General features: G+C 38.2%; 1 protein-coding gene across 8 annotated transcripts in view; it reads right to left on the reverse strand.

The window, feature by feature from the left end:
* RABGAP1L (RAB GTPase activating protein 1 like) overlaps window positions 1-15,775 on the reverse strand; it is a 755,477-nt gene that overhangs the window by 586,038 nt on the left and 153,664 nt on the right. For 7 of the 8 annotated variants that reach the window (XM_027074244.2, XM_027074246.2, XM_027074243.2 and 4 more), the window contains one exon: window positions 3,483-3,624. In XM_027074244.2, the coding sequence (XP_026930045.2) occupies window positions 3,483-3,624 (142 nt within the window). Of the gene's footprint in view, window positions 1-3,482; window positions 3,625-13,422; window positions 13,565-15,775 lie in introns of those variants that run through there. The other variant, XM_053208974.1, reaches the window with a different exon arrangement.

The raw sequence follows: 15,775 nt of genomic DNA on the forward strand, positions 1-15,775 counted from the left end.
TAGAGTGACACTACCATAAGTTTGGATTCTGTATATTATTGTTACTTCTTTGACCCCAAATTATTTACCTCAATTTTTTTAGTCAATTTCCTCATATGCTATATAAAGATGATACTTACTCTATTTCTAAGTCTAATATGAGAAAATATGAAACTAGATCTATTAAATATCTAATGCATTATGTGCTACAAAGCAGATACTTAATCCATGTTAGTTGTCCTTCTTTTAAATTAGTGGATAGAAGGGATTTTTATTTAAATTATATAATGTATTCCTATGGAGTAGCAACTGTCATTCTATTATTTTTGTTCTCTCCCAATTCTAGTTCCATATATTTTTTATTTCTAAAGGGAATGGCATTTTTATAAGACATTACCTGAAATCTTAAGTTCAAATTACTTTCTGGTAGATGCTTGTCACAACTGTTCTTCTTCTTGAGCAACATAACTCAAAATTACATTCCCAAACAGTCCTGTGGTTTTTGTTTACCAGAAAAGAATGTGTTTCTATGTCTGGCCCAAAATTCTCCTGCAAATGATCTCTGGTCTTTACCTCTTTGTGTTGGCTGGGAAGGAGATGACCATAACAATGTTCCTGGGAGTCTTGTCTAGAATATAGTGGAGTCACACAATGGAAGTAAGGGCTGAACTCTGTGATCAAGAGAATACTGTGAAAGTGACGTTGCATGACTTCAATGCTAGGATATAAAAGGCACTGCAGTTTCCACTTTGGTCTCCTGGACTGCTCTCTGGGGAGCCATTATCCCAAAAGGACACCCAAGCAGCCCTTGTGGGGAGGCCTACGTGGAGAGGAAGCAAAGTTGCTTGCCAACCACCAGCATCATTTTGGTAATTGTATGAATTAGCCCCTTTCTGCCCCACCCTGTTAAGTCTTCAGACGATTACAGCCCCAGACAACACTTAACTCTTCATAAGAAACTCTTAGCCAGAACTGCCCACACAAGCCACTCCCTAATTCCTGACCTTCAGAAACCATAAGATATAATAAGTGGTTTTGTTTTTTAACCCCCCCCCAAAAAAAGAACTCTAAACTACCTCCAGCATAAAAATTTAAATGGATCACAGACAAATCATTAAGGAAAAAAACTGACAAGTTAGACTTCATAAACAAACTCTTGCTCTCCAAAAGACACTATTCACAAAATGAAAAGGCAAACTACAGAATGGGACAAAATATTTGTAAAACCTATCTAATGAAGGACTTTTATCTATATAAACAGAGATAGAGAAATGAAATCTTAAAAATCAATCAGAAAACAAACAACCCAATTTAAAAATGGGCACCAGATCTGAACAGACTGTTGGACCAAGAAGATATACAAATGGCAAATATCATATTAAAAAATGAACAACATGATGAGTCAGTTGGGAAAATTCAAATTAATATCACAAGATACCACTATACTCCCACTAGAACAGCTAAAATTTTAAATATTGACAATGCCAAATGTAGATAAGGATATGGAACAACTAACTCACATGCTGCTAAGGATGGATGATACAGCTACTTTGAAAAACAGCCTAGTGGTTTCTTATAAAGTTAAATACACCCTTACCATAAGACTTCTCCTACCAAAAGTCTACTCCTAGCTATTCACCCAAGAAAAATGAAAGCATATAGTCAGCAAAGACTTGTATTCAAACATCCAGAGCAACTTTATTCCTAACAGCCAATAGCTACAAACAACCCAAAGCCTCATTAACTGGTGATGTGATAAAGAAATTGTGGCATATGTTTACAATAAATTACCAGTCAGCAACAAAAAGGAACCAACTACTGATACAACAGATAAATCTCAAAAGATTTGCTATGTGAAAGAGGCTAAATACCATAGACTACATTAAGATTCCTTTTACATGAAGATGTAGAAAAGGCAAAACAGGAGGACAGAAAACAGATTGGTGGTTGCCAGAAACCACAGGTGAGGAGAAAGGATGACTTGTGAAGGAGTGTGAAGGAAATCTGGGGGTAACAGAAATATTTTATATTATGGTTCTGGTGATGGTTACACAGATGTACCCATCTGCCAAAATTCAATGAACTATACAACTAAAATGGGTATATTGGGGGCACCTGGCTAGCTTGGTCAGTAGGGCAAGTGACTTGATCTTGGGGTTGCAAATTCAAGTCCCACGTTGGGTGTAGAGATTAAAAATAAAATATTTTAAAAAAATAAATAAACTGGGTACATTCTATTGCATGCAAATTATACCTTCATAAAGTTTTATTAAACACTTAGAATAATGTTTACATGTAATAAACACTCAATACATATTAACCAAAAATAACTAGTATTTGTATGGCAAGTAGTAGTTTCATAGAAAGACTAAGAAATTCTAAGATGCTTTTTGCAAAGGTGGTATCAATTCAGAAATTATTTTTAACAAATCCTACCCTGTAAGCAGATAATTTTTTAAATGTCCATTTATGTATTTTGACAGAGAGAGATATAGAGTGTGCACACAAGCAGGGGAGGAGAAGAGAGAGTGATAGAGAGAGAATCTCAAGCAGGCTCTGTGCTGTCAACACAGAGCCCAACACAGGGCTCGATCTTTCGAACCATGAGATCATGACCTGAGCAGAAATCAAGGGTCGGATGCTTAACTCACTAAGCCACCCAGGTGGCTTGTAAGCAGATAATTTAAGGGTTTAAAGTAAAGATCTGCCATTTAGTTCTAATTTCTATAAAAAGAGGACTGAGCACAGAGCCAAATGAAGTGTGACTCTTATGGGGTTGGTCAGCATCTCTCAGCAGCATCCATGTAGTAAACAGAGCAGATATCATGCTATTTCAAATAAGTGAGTGGTAAAATGATAAGGCAACAACAAAAAACAAGTCAGAATTAAATAATATCAAATGAGTATAGGACATGACATATCACTAAAATTCTAAAAACACTTGAGAGAAGTTGAAACTTCTCATTAAACACTTTAAAAATATTTGAAATGAGGGATGCCTGGGTGGTTCAGTCAGTTGAGCGTCTGACTTCGGCTCAGATCATGATCTCACAGCTCGTGAGTTCAAGCCCCACGTCGGGCTCTGTGCTGACAACTCAGAGCCTGGAGCCTGCTTCCGATTCTGTGTCTCCCCCTCTCTCTGCCCCTAACCCACTACGCATTTTGTCTCTGTAGCTCTCAAAAATAAATAAGCATTATAAAAAATTTTTTTTAAATATTTGAAAGGAAATAGGAAGCAAAATAGCAAAGTGAGGCTGTCAATTTAAATAGTTACGTAAGTGGAGCCAGGGACTATGCAACCGAGAAACTGAAGAATCAAAATCTCTTCTGCATCTAGCAGAATCTAGCCTAAGAGTAGCAAAAACTAGGAAAAATCAGCATTCTTTCTCTCCATCCCCCCTTCTCTCTCTCTCTCTCTCTGACACACACACACACACACCTGTGAGGGTTATAAATAAAGCAGCTATATATAGAAAGACAACTGAATAAGTTTCACTTCTTACCCTCTTCTGCTTCATCCTCCTGTGGTGACATGGGACCCCCTCCACTAGTGGGAGTGACCGGTTCCTCCTTCTCAGACTGTCGCTGCAGACTTACTACCTCATATATTGCATCTCCAGCATTGGTATGGCCTTTTCCCTCATACTGAGAAAGATATAAACATGTGTTTCAATATTAGAAATTTGAAGGAAAGACTGAAAGATAGTAATTCAATGGTTCATCAAAAAGACCTGAAATTAGGAAGAGCATGTCATGTTTGATCTACACCAAGACTGAAGTACAAATTTTTCAAGTGTGTTGTTCTCCGCATGATATTCTAAATGCATTATTCTTCCAGTATTATTTTAACCAATGAAACCTAATAATCATATTGGGAGAAATTTTCTATTTAACAAAAGAAATCCTAAAATACCACAGACTCTAGGGCAGATAGGTAAGTAATGCTGGATTTCTAGGACTGACTGGCTCACACTGAGATAAAGGGGTATCAGTTACATCCATCAAGTACCTTATAAATGGTGAAAAGAGAAAGAAATGAAAAACAGAAAATAATAAAATGGTAGACCTAAATCCAAATATATCTATAACTATATTAAACATAAATGGCCTAAACATACCAATTAAAAGACAAAGACTGTCAGATTGACAATTGACACAATTGCATTCTATCTAAAAAAAAAAAAAAAGAAAAACTTTAAATGTAATGTAGGTAAGTTAAAATGGGGGAAGAAGATATACCATGAAAACACTAAGAAGAAAACAGAAGAGACCATATCAATATAAGATAGACTACCACACAAGAAAAAAGTCACTAGGAATAAAGAAGGTGATTGACCAATGTTAAAAGAATCAATTTAACAAGAACACCAAAGCATCTTATAAGTAAATTCACCTAACAACTGGGTCTCAAATATATAAAGATGGGATGGGGGCACTCCAACTCTCAGTTGGAAGAGTGTGCAACTCTTGATATTGGAATTATAAATTCGAGCCCCACACTGTTTGTGGAGATTACTTGAATAAATAAAATCTTAAAAAAAAAAAAAGAATTGATGGAAATGAAAGGAGATGGACAAACCCACATTTACAATTAGAGATTTCACATTCCTCTCACAATAAAAAAAGTAGACAAAAATACATCAAGGTTATAGAATTGAACATCAACAACAGGATCTAACATTTACAGACCACTACATATAACAAAGGCAGAATTTACATTTATACACATTTATATATATACCATATATACATTTATATATATTTATGTATTTATATATATACACATTTATACATGTATATATACACATTTATATACATATGTATCTATACACATTTATATATACATTTATATACAAGATGTATATGAGGAAAAGCTAGGAAACTGTGATGTAAGATATCAAAGAAGAACTAAAGAAACGGAGAGATAGTCCATGTTTGTGTATAGGAAGACTCAATGTTGCTGTCAGTTCCTCCCAACTTGATCTACAGATTCAATGCAATCCCAATCCAAATCCCAGAAAGATGCCCTGTGGACGTCTAAAACTAATTCTAAAGTTTACAGAAAGAGGCAAAAGAGCCAGAATAATCGATACAATACTGAAGAACAAAATCTGGGGACTAACACTACCTGACTTACTATAAAGAGAAAGTAATCGAAGTTAGGAAGATGATGGCGGCCTAGGAGGATGCTGGGCTCACTGTGTCCTGCTGATCACTTAGATTCCACCCACATCTATCTAAATAACCCAGAAAGCTGCCAGAAGACTAGCAGAACGGACTCTCGGGAGCCAAGCATAGACAAGAGGCCCATGGAAGAGGGTAGGAAGGGCGGAGAGGCGGTGTGCACTACATGGACTGGTGGGAGGGAGCCGGGGCAGTGGAGGGGCAGCCAGCCCACCCAGCAAGGCAGAGCCCCTGAGTCTGCCTTGCAAAAGCAGAGGGGCTGGACTGTGTGAGTTCTCACAGCCAGTAGGACTTCACATCTGGAATGTTATAAGTCAACAGCTCTGCTTGGAGAGCAGGAGGCCTAGAGGACAATGGAAGGGAGAGTTGTTGAGCCCCGGAGGACAGAGGTCAGCTTGGCGGGGAACAAAGGCGCTGGAAAGCGCCAACTCCCTCACCCATCCCCCAGCCAAAATCCGAAAGGGAACCAGTTCCCGTCAGGGATCTTGCTTGCGCCACAAACACCCAACGCTGTGCTTCTGTGGATCCCTCCCTCCAACAGGTCTACCTCCCTCCCGGTGCCTCAGGACCCCTCCCGAAGTGAACCACTGACAAAGCGAGCTGAGCCTGCCCCTCCCACCCCTGTGCACCTTGCGGATCCACCCCGGCTAATACGCCAGATCCCATAGAAGCAGCACCACAAGCCTGGCAGTGTGCAAGCAGCCCAGACAGGAGCCACACCACTCCACAGTGAGTCCTGCCCCTGGGAGAGGGGAAGATAAGGTACACACCAGTCTGACTGTGGCCCCAGCGGTGGGCTGTGGGCAGACATCAGGTCTAACCGTGGCCCCGCCCTCCAACACAAGTTACTCCAGACAGCACAGAGGAAGAGCCCTGCAGTTCCGCACCACTCCAGGGACTATCCAAAATGACAAAATGGAAGAATTTTCCTCAAAAGAAACTCCAGAAAGTAGCGAGAGCTAACGAACGATTAAACAATATATTCTGGGTCAAAAACGATTTAGACAATATAACAGAAAATGAGTTTAAAATAATAGTCATAAAATTAATCACTGGGCTTCAAAAAACTATACAGCACAGCAGAGAATCTATTGCTACAGAGATCAAGGGACTAAGAAACAGGAGGAGCTAAAAAAATGCTATAAATGAGCTGCAAAATTAAATGGAAGCAACCACAGTCCGGACTCAAGAGGCAGAGGAGAGAATAGGTGAATTAGAAGATAAAATTATGGAAAAAAAGGAAGCTGAGAAAAAGAGAGATAAAAAAATCCAGGAGTATGAGGGGAGAATTAGAGAACTAAGTGATGCGATAAAACACAATAATATACGCATAATTGAGATTCCAGAGGAGGAAGAGAGAGGTGCTAAAGGTGTACTTGAAGAGATCATAGCTGAGAACTTTCCTGATCTGGGGAAGGAAAAAGGCATTGAAATCCAAGAGGCACAGAGAACTCCCTTCAGATGTAGCTTGAATTGATCTTCTGCACGACATATCATAGTGAAACTGGCAAAATACAAGGATAAAGAGAAAATCCTGAAAGCAGCTAGGGATAAACGTACTCTAATATATAAAGGGAGACCGATAAGACAAGTGATGGATCTCTCTACTGAAACTTGGCAGGCCAGAAAGGAATGGCAGGAGATCTTCCATGTGATGAACAGAAAAAAACATGCAGCCGAGAATCCTTTATCCAGCAAGTCTGTCATTTAGAACAGAAGGAGAGATAAAGGTCTTCCAAAAAAAACAAAAACTGAAGGATTTAATCACCACTAAACCAGCCCTACAAGAGATCCTAAGAGGGATCCTAAGAGACAAAGTACCAAAGACATCACTACAAGCATGAAACCTACAGACATCACAATGACTTTAAACCCGTATCTTTCTATAATAACACTGAATGTAAATAGACTAAATGTGCCAACCAAAAGACATAGGGTATCAGAATGGATAAAAAAAAAAAAACCCATCTATTTGCGGTCTACAAGAGACTCATTTTAGACCTGAGGACACCTTCAGATTGAAAGTGAGGGGATGGAGAACAATCTAGCATGCTACTGGAAGTCAAAAGAAAGCTGAAGTAGCCATACTTATATCAGACAAACTAGACTTTAAATTAAAGGCTGTAACAAGAGATAAAGAAGGGCATTATACAACAATTACACGGTCTATCCATTGGGAAGAGCTAACAATTATAAATGTCTATGCACCGAATACGGAAGCCCCCAAATATATAAAACAATTAATCACAAACACAAGCAACCTTATTGATAATGATAAGAATGTGGTAATTGCAGGGGACTTTAACACTCCACTTACAACAATGGATAGATCATCTAGACACAGGATCAATAAAGAAACAAGGCCCTGAATGATACATTGGATCAGATGGACTTGACAGATATATTTAGAACTCTGCATCCCAAAGCAACAGAATATACTTTCTTCTCGAGTGCACATGGAACATTCTCCAAGATAGATCACATACTGGGTCACAAAACAGCCCTTCATAAGTATACAAGAATTGAGATCATACCATGCATACTTTCAGACCACAATGCTATGAAGCTTGAAATCAATCACAGGAAAAAGTCTGGAACACCTCCAAAAGCATGGAGGTGAAAGAACACCCTACTAGAGAATGAATGGATCAACCAGGCAATTGGAGAAGAAATTAAAAAATATATGGAAACAAATGAAAATGAAAATACAACAATCCAAATGCTTTGGGACGCAGTGAAGGCAGTCCTGAGAGGAAAATACATTGCAATCCAGGCCTATCTCAAGAAACAAAAAAATCCCAAATACAAAATCTAACAGCACACCTAAAGTAAATACAAGCAGAACAGCAAAGACACCCCAAACCCAGCAGAAGAAGAGAAATAATAAAGATAAGAGCACAAATAAACAATATAGAATCTTAAAAAACTGTAGAGCAGATCAATGAAACCAAGAGTTGGTTTTTTGAAAAAATGAACAAAATTGATAAACCTCTAGCCAGGCTTCTCAAAAAGAAAAGGGAGATGACCCAAATAGATAAAATCATGAATGAAAATGGAATTATTACAACCAATCCCTCAGAGATACAAGCAATTATCAGGGAATACTATGAAAAATTATATGCCAACAAACTGGACAACCTGGAAGAAATGGACAAATTCCTAAACACCCACACACTTCCAAAACTCAAACAGGAGGAAATAGAAAGCTTGAACAGACCTATAACCAGCAAAGAAATTGAATCAGTTATCAAAAATCTGCCAACAAAAGAGAGTCCAGGACCAGATGGCTTCCCAGGGGAATTCTACCAGACATTCAAAGCAGAGATAATACCTATCCTTCTCAAGCTGTTCCAAAAAATAGAAAGGAAAGGAAAACTTCCTGACTCATTCTATGAAGTTAGCATTACTTTGATTCCTAAACCAGACAGAGACCCAGTAAAAAAAGAGAACTACAGGCCAATATCCCTGATGAATATGGATGCAAAAATTCTCAATAAGATACTAGCAAATCAAATTCAACAGCATACAAAAAGAATTATTCACCATGATCAAGTGGGATTCATTCCTGGGATGCAGGGCTGGTTCAACATTCGCAAATCAATCAATGTGATACATCACATTAATAAAAGAAAAGATAAGAACCATATGATCCTGTCCATCGATGCAGAAAAGGCCTTTGACAAAATTCAGCATCCTTTCTTAATAAAAACCCTCGAGAAAGTCGGCATAGAAGGAACATACTTAAACATCATAAAAGCCATACATAAAAAGCCCATAGCTAATATCAACTTCATTGGGGAAAACTGAGAGGTTTCCGCCTCAGATCAGGAACGTGACAGGGAAGTCCATGTTCACCGCTGTTGTTTAACATAGTGTTGGAAGTGCTAGCATCAGCAATCAGACAACAAAAGGAAATCAAAGGCATCAAAATTGGCAAAGATGAAGTTAAGCTTTCACTTTTTGCAGATGACATGATATTATACATGGAAAACCCGACAGACTCCACCAAAAGTCTGCTAGAACTGATACATGAATTCAGCAAAGTCGCAGTATACAAAATCAATGTACAGAAATCAGTTGCATTCTTATACACTAATAATGAAGCAACAGAAAGACAAATAAAGAAACTGATCCCAAGAATTGCACCAAGAAGCATAAAATACCTAGGAATAAATCTAACCAAAGATGTAAAAGATCTGTATGCTGAAAACTATAGAAAGCTTATGAAGGAAACTGAAGAAGATATAGAGAGATGGGAAAACATTCCGTGCTCATGGATTGGAAGAGTAAATATTGTCAAAATGTCAATACTACCCAAAGCTATCTACACATTCAATGCAATCCCAATCAAAATTGCACCAGCATTCTTCTCAAAACTAGAACAAGCAATCCTAAAATTCATATGGAACCACAAAAGGCCCCGGATAGCCAAAGTAATTTTGAAGAAGAAGACCAAAGCGGGAGGCATCACAACCCCAGACTTTAGCCTCTACTACAAAGCTGTAATCAAGACGGCATGGTATTGGCACAAAAACAGACACATAGACCGATGGAATACAATAGAAACCCCAGAACTACACCCACAGAAGTATGGCCAACTCAATCTTTGACAAAGCAGGAAAGAATATCCAATGGAAAAAAGACAGTCTCTTTAACAAATGGTGCTGGGAGAACTGGACAGCAACATGCAGAAGATTGAAACTAGACCACTTTCTTACACCATTCACAAAAATAAACTCAAAATGGATAAAGGACCTGAATGTGAGGAAACCATCAAAACCCTAGAGGAGAAAGCAGAAAAAAACCTCTCTGACCTCAGCCACAGCAATTCTTACTTGATACATCCCCAAAGGCAAGGGAATTAAAAGCAAAAATGAACTACTGGGACCTTATGAAGATAAAAAGCTTCTGCACAGCAAAGGAAACAACCAACAAAACTAAAAGGCAACCAACGGAATGGAAAAAGATATTTGCAAATGACATACTGGACAAAGGGCTAGTATCCAAAATCTATAAAGAGCTCACCAAACTCCACACCCAAAAAACAAATAATCCAGTGAATAAATGGGCAGAAAACATGAATAGACACTTCTCTAAAGAAGACATCCAGATGGCCAACAGGCACATGAAAAGATGTTCAACATCGCTCCTCATCAGGGAAATACAAATGAAAACCACACTCAGATATCACCTCACGCCAGTCAGAGTGGCCAAAATGAACAAATCAGGAGACTATAGATGCTGGAGAGGATGTGGAGAAACAGGAACCCTCTTGGGAATGCAAACTTGGGAATGCAAACCCTCTTGGGAATGCAGCCGCTCTGGAAAACAGTGTGGAGATTCCTCAAAAAATTAAAAATAGATCTACCCTATGACCCAGCAATAGCACTGCTAGGAATTTACCCAAGGGATACAGGAATGCTGATGCACAGGGGCACTTGGACCCCAATGTTTATAGCAGCACTCTCAACAATAGCCAAATTATGGAAAGAGCCTAAATGTCCATCAACTGACGAATGGATAAAGAAATTGTGGTTTATATACACAATGGAATACGACCTGGCAATCAGAAAGAATGAAATATGGCCTTTTATAGCAATGTGGATGGAACGGGAGAGTGTTAGGCTAAGTGAAATAAGTCATACAGAGAAAGACAGATACCATATGTTTTCATTCTTATGTGGATCCTGAGAAACTTAACAGAAGTCCACGAGGAAGGGGAAGAAAAAAAAAAAAAGAGGTTAGAGAGGGAGAGAACCAAAGCATAAGAGACTCTTAAAAACTGAGAATAAACTGAGGGTTGATGGGGGTGGGAGGGAGGGGAGGGTGGGCGATGGGCATTGAGGAGGGCACCTGTTGGGATGAGCACCGGGTGTTGTATGGAAACCAATTTGACAATAAATTTCATTAAAAAAAAGAGAGAGAGAAAGTAATCAAGATAGTGTGTTACTGGCAAAAGAACAGATAAATAGATGAACAGAACAAAACAGAGAGCACAGAAATAGACTCATACATATATAGTCGGACAATCTTTGACAAAGGAGCAAAAGCAATACAATGGAGAAAAGACAGCCTTTTTAACAATTGGTAAAGAAACACTGGACATCCGTGCCAGAATATAAGAAATACAGACACAGACCTTACTCCTTTCCCAAAAATTGAGTCAAAATTAGAGCACCTGGGTGGCTTAGTCAGTTGCGCATCCAACTTCAGTTCAGGTCATGATCTCACAGCCCCTGAGTTTGAGCCCCACTTGAGGCTCTGTGCTGTCAGTTCAGAGACTGGAGCCTGCTTCAGATTCTGTGTCACCCTCTCTCTCTGCCCCTCCCCCATTCACGCTCTGTCTCTGTCTCTCAAAAAATGAATAAACATTTAAAAAATTTTAACAAAGATATAATACCAATGCTATAAAAAAAATTCTTTAAGGAAATATAAAAAAGGGATTCCCAACTCACTGTACACGGCCATTTCTCTGACACCAAAACTAAAGAAGGTATTACAAGAAGAAAAAAAAAAAAAGACCAATATCCCTCATAAAAATAGACCAAAAAAATCCTCAGTCAAATATTAGCAAATAAATCCGGCAACCTAGTTTAAACATATGGATATATGTCATATACCCACACAACCAGTGGGGGTTTATCTGGGAAATGCAACAATAGTTCAACATTGACAGAAATCAACATAATCCACCCTGTTTTCAGACTAAAGAAGAAAGACCAAATGATAAACTGATAAAGGCATTTGAGAAAATTCAGCATTCATTCATTCATTCATTCATGTTAAAGACTTTAAGTAAACCAGGAATACAAGGGAATTTTCTCAACCTGATAAACAGTATCTATGATAAACCTACAACCAACATCACACTTAATGGTAAAAGACTGAATGCTTTCCTTCTGAGATTGAGAACACGACAAGGACATACACTGTCAACATTCCCATTCAACATCACATGGAAGTCTTAGCTAGTGCAATAAAGCAAGAAAAAGAAAGAATAGGCACACAGATTGGAAAAGAAGAAGTAAAACTGTTCTTATTTACAAACAATGTAAGTCCATGTCAGGAGTTGACAAACTTTCTATAAAAAGCTAGATAGGAAATATTTTAAGCTTTGCAAGCCATATGGTCTCAATCACAACTACTCAACTTTGTTGTTGTGGATAAGTGTTACAACAGTGGTAAAATATTTCATCTGCACTTAGTTTCCTATATAAACATAATTTTCTCTACTACTATAATCTCATGTAGACCTAAACATTAAAAATGAGATTTTTTTAAATAAAAAATACATTTATTTCCAATATTCACATATTTTTAGATAACTAAAAATCAATCTGTCTGTATTTATAAAATAAATTATCTGGCTCAAGTTAGAATTAATTACAGCACTTTGAAACATATAAATACAGGGTAGCTGCTCAATAAATGTGGTTGACTAACACACGTTACAAAGATTCATCACAGTTATGCAAATAAACTCTAATTGTGCTTAATGGTACACTATCATCAAATGCAAAGGACGATATGCTCATATCTGTATTCAGAATCTTTAGGATAGGGTCTGGGAATGGGGGTTTTTGTAGAGCCACAACTGATTCTGATGAAAAGCTAAATTGTGAAGCACTGCCTATAAGAACTCTTGTTTTAACAAAAATGTCTATGTTTAAAAAATCATATAACAATCAGATAAGCTCACTAAGCTACAGATATATATATAATAATGTGGAAGAAACATATTTGCAACTTGCAAGCAGCTTCTATTTGATTCTATACAACTAAAGGTAAAGAAAGTCAGTTCTAAACAAAAGTGTTAAGTTAGTAAACCATTTGCCTTCTACAGATTTTTATTTTCCCACAACCACTCAAAGTACTCCAAACCTTGTTAATTTTCATCTTTCTGCAATTAGAACAGTTATTCTTCTTTTTCAGTTATTCTTACTTTTTTCCAGTTTTACTGAGCTATAATTGACATACAACATTGTATAAGTTTAAGGTGTACAACATAATGATTTGATATACTACATATGATATATTGTGAAATAATTTCCACAGTAAGTTAGTTACTATACATTACCTCACAAACTTACTCTTGGTTATACTAATTTATTACACTTTGATTTAAATAGGTTTAAATCAACGTGCATCTTCAAAAGAAAATTTTCCTTTTGGGTTTTTAAACTGTTAAAACAAAAACCAGAGGCCCAAAATGGTGTCATTTAGACCAAGTTCCCAAACCAGTACTTAATACATAAATACCTGCAGTTTCAAACTTCTCCAGAAATGTAGCCTTGACTGGTTAATCAGAAATTTTTCAGTCCATACCAGTGAGTGAGCCACCTGGGTCCTCTCTACCCCACAAAGAAAGTTAAGGTAACCTGTATGATTAAAAAAAAAAAAAAAAAAAAAAACTCGCTTTTCCCCTAGAAAGCAGCCTCATCTGGACCAATCCTTTTCCTTTGCTAATGACTTTCTTGCCCCACCCTCCTTCTATAAAAATCTTCCATTTCATACAACTCTTTGGAGCACTCAACTTGCTAGATTGGGTGCTGCCCAATTCATGAATTGTTTATATTTGAGATCTTCATATTTGCTTGGTTGAATTTTACTATTTACAGATTTGGTGGCAGTGGTAGGATCTGAAGTAAAATTCCGACAGCTTTCAGGGATAATGAGAAACACGGGTATGGTACCTGCAATCACTGTGAGTTCACTGTCTTCCTCATCATTTTCGAAGGCTATGGGTAAGCAAACTCTAGTCTGAGCTCTGCCTTTTTGTCTGCACTCAAGCTCCTAATCTGATTGGCTTTCCTTTAGGAGGTCAGCTTGAGCCAGCAGACAGTTATGGCTAAAGCCCAACTGAGCTGGCAGTTCTGCCTAGAGCCCAGTAGAGATGCCAATTTTGCCCAGGGCCCGAATAAGCTGGCAGAAGGATCTGCCCAGAACCAAGACCCCAACCCTTCAGACCACAATTCCCTGGGGAGAAGACTGCAGCAGGGCTCCACAGGAATTGTCAGTGGTGTGCACAGGGCCTTCCTGTGGCCAAGACACAGTACAGCTACCATATTAAGGTACATGTTTGTTTGTCGTTTTGTGTAAATAAAGGTATTGCTAGTGCGATACTGGAGGCAAAAGGCCACAAAAATCGGTGGGTACAGGTCAAGCATTTAAAGGTTATTAGAGTACTCACCACTTTAAGAAGACTCCTGTGGTAGGATCAGTTGATCACAGATCAATTGGATTAACACTAGGTCATGTAACAACCTCCAGAAAACTTCTGTGCAACAAATCCCCAACCCCACAGCACACAACTTTTAGTATTAGTTTGGCTCTGAGAAACTCTAAAGAGTCAAGCATACCTGCTTATTTTATGCCTAAGAACTACAGCCCCAGAAGTTGCAGATATCTAGCAAGATGAAAACATTTTCATTAAAAACAACCTAGAATTTACAGTGCCCATCATGGAGAATACTCCAATTAGACACGATTTCTCATTTTAAAAAGTACAGTTGAAAATAAGAGTTGCCAAATTAAACAGAATGGGACACCTATGTTAATTGGTATGAAGAAGCTTCCAACAGGCTTCAAGATTCCAAATTTGTCTCATTAAAGATTACAAAAGGCTAATAAAAAATTTAAAACACAAGAGGTACCTAAGACAAAACTGTTCTGGCCTTTTTTACCTGAGTACTCAGTGTCTACTAATTTTCTGTCTGAACTAAAGAGACAGTTACCTTTTAAAATAAAATCACCTGGGGGCGCCTGGGCGGCTCAGTCAGTTAAGCAGCCAACTTCAGCTCAGGTCATGATCTCACGGTTCATGGGTTTGAGCCCCGCATCAGGCTCTGTGCTGACCGCCCGGAGCCTGGAGCCTGCTTCAGATTCTGTCTCCCAATCTCTCTCTCTGCTCCCCCATTCGCACTCTGTCTCTCAAAAATGAATCAACATTAAAAAATTGTTTTTCAATAAAATAAAATCACCTGAGGTTACAGGTGATCCTCCTCAGATATCTTCCATTTCTTGGTCAAAGATGGAGCTTCACAATAAAAACAATTTCTTAAACCAAGGGAGAATGCTCAAGAGTTTGTTGTTTTTTGTTTAAGAGATTCCCTACTGGGCCCAGTCAAGAGAGGAAAGTAAAAATTCATGTTATCCCATCCTTTTTTATTAATAATCTCACTCTTAGGAATAACTATTTCCTTCCTGACCATCTCACTCTACATCCCATTAACATGGCTTGGAATTTTTCCCTGCCCAGGACATGCAGGTGGTCAGTTTCTTCCTTGGCTATCTTGGGGAGTGGCTCTCGTTCCTATAAAAATAGTACCTTTAACACCCTCTTAGAGCATGTCCCTTGGGTCCATGAGGTGGTCTGATACTTCCAGAAATCATTACTGTTTGTTCCAGAGAAAACCTCACAAGATGTTTGTAAAAGCCTTATTAAATATAATTAGAAATTTGGCCAAATTGCAAAGCTGATATCTGGGGCCTAAAGAGAAATTTTTTAGGCCTTCTTCCCTATGCTAAATGTACCCAAGGGGAAAAAAGGCCTTCTCATAGGTGGATGGGTTTGTCATTCCTGTGATATTATATAGGCAGCAACCAAATTCTA

Source organism: Acinonyx jubatus, chromosome E4, assembly GCF_027475565.1.
Source record: "Acinonyx jubatus isolate Ajub_Pintada_27869175 chromosome E4, VMU_Ajub_asm_v1.0, whole genome shotgun sequence".
Taxonomy (NCBI): domain Eukaryota; kingdom Metazoa; phylum Chordata; class Mammalia; order Carnivora; family Felidae; genus Acinonyx; species Acinonyx jubatus.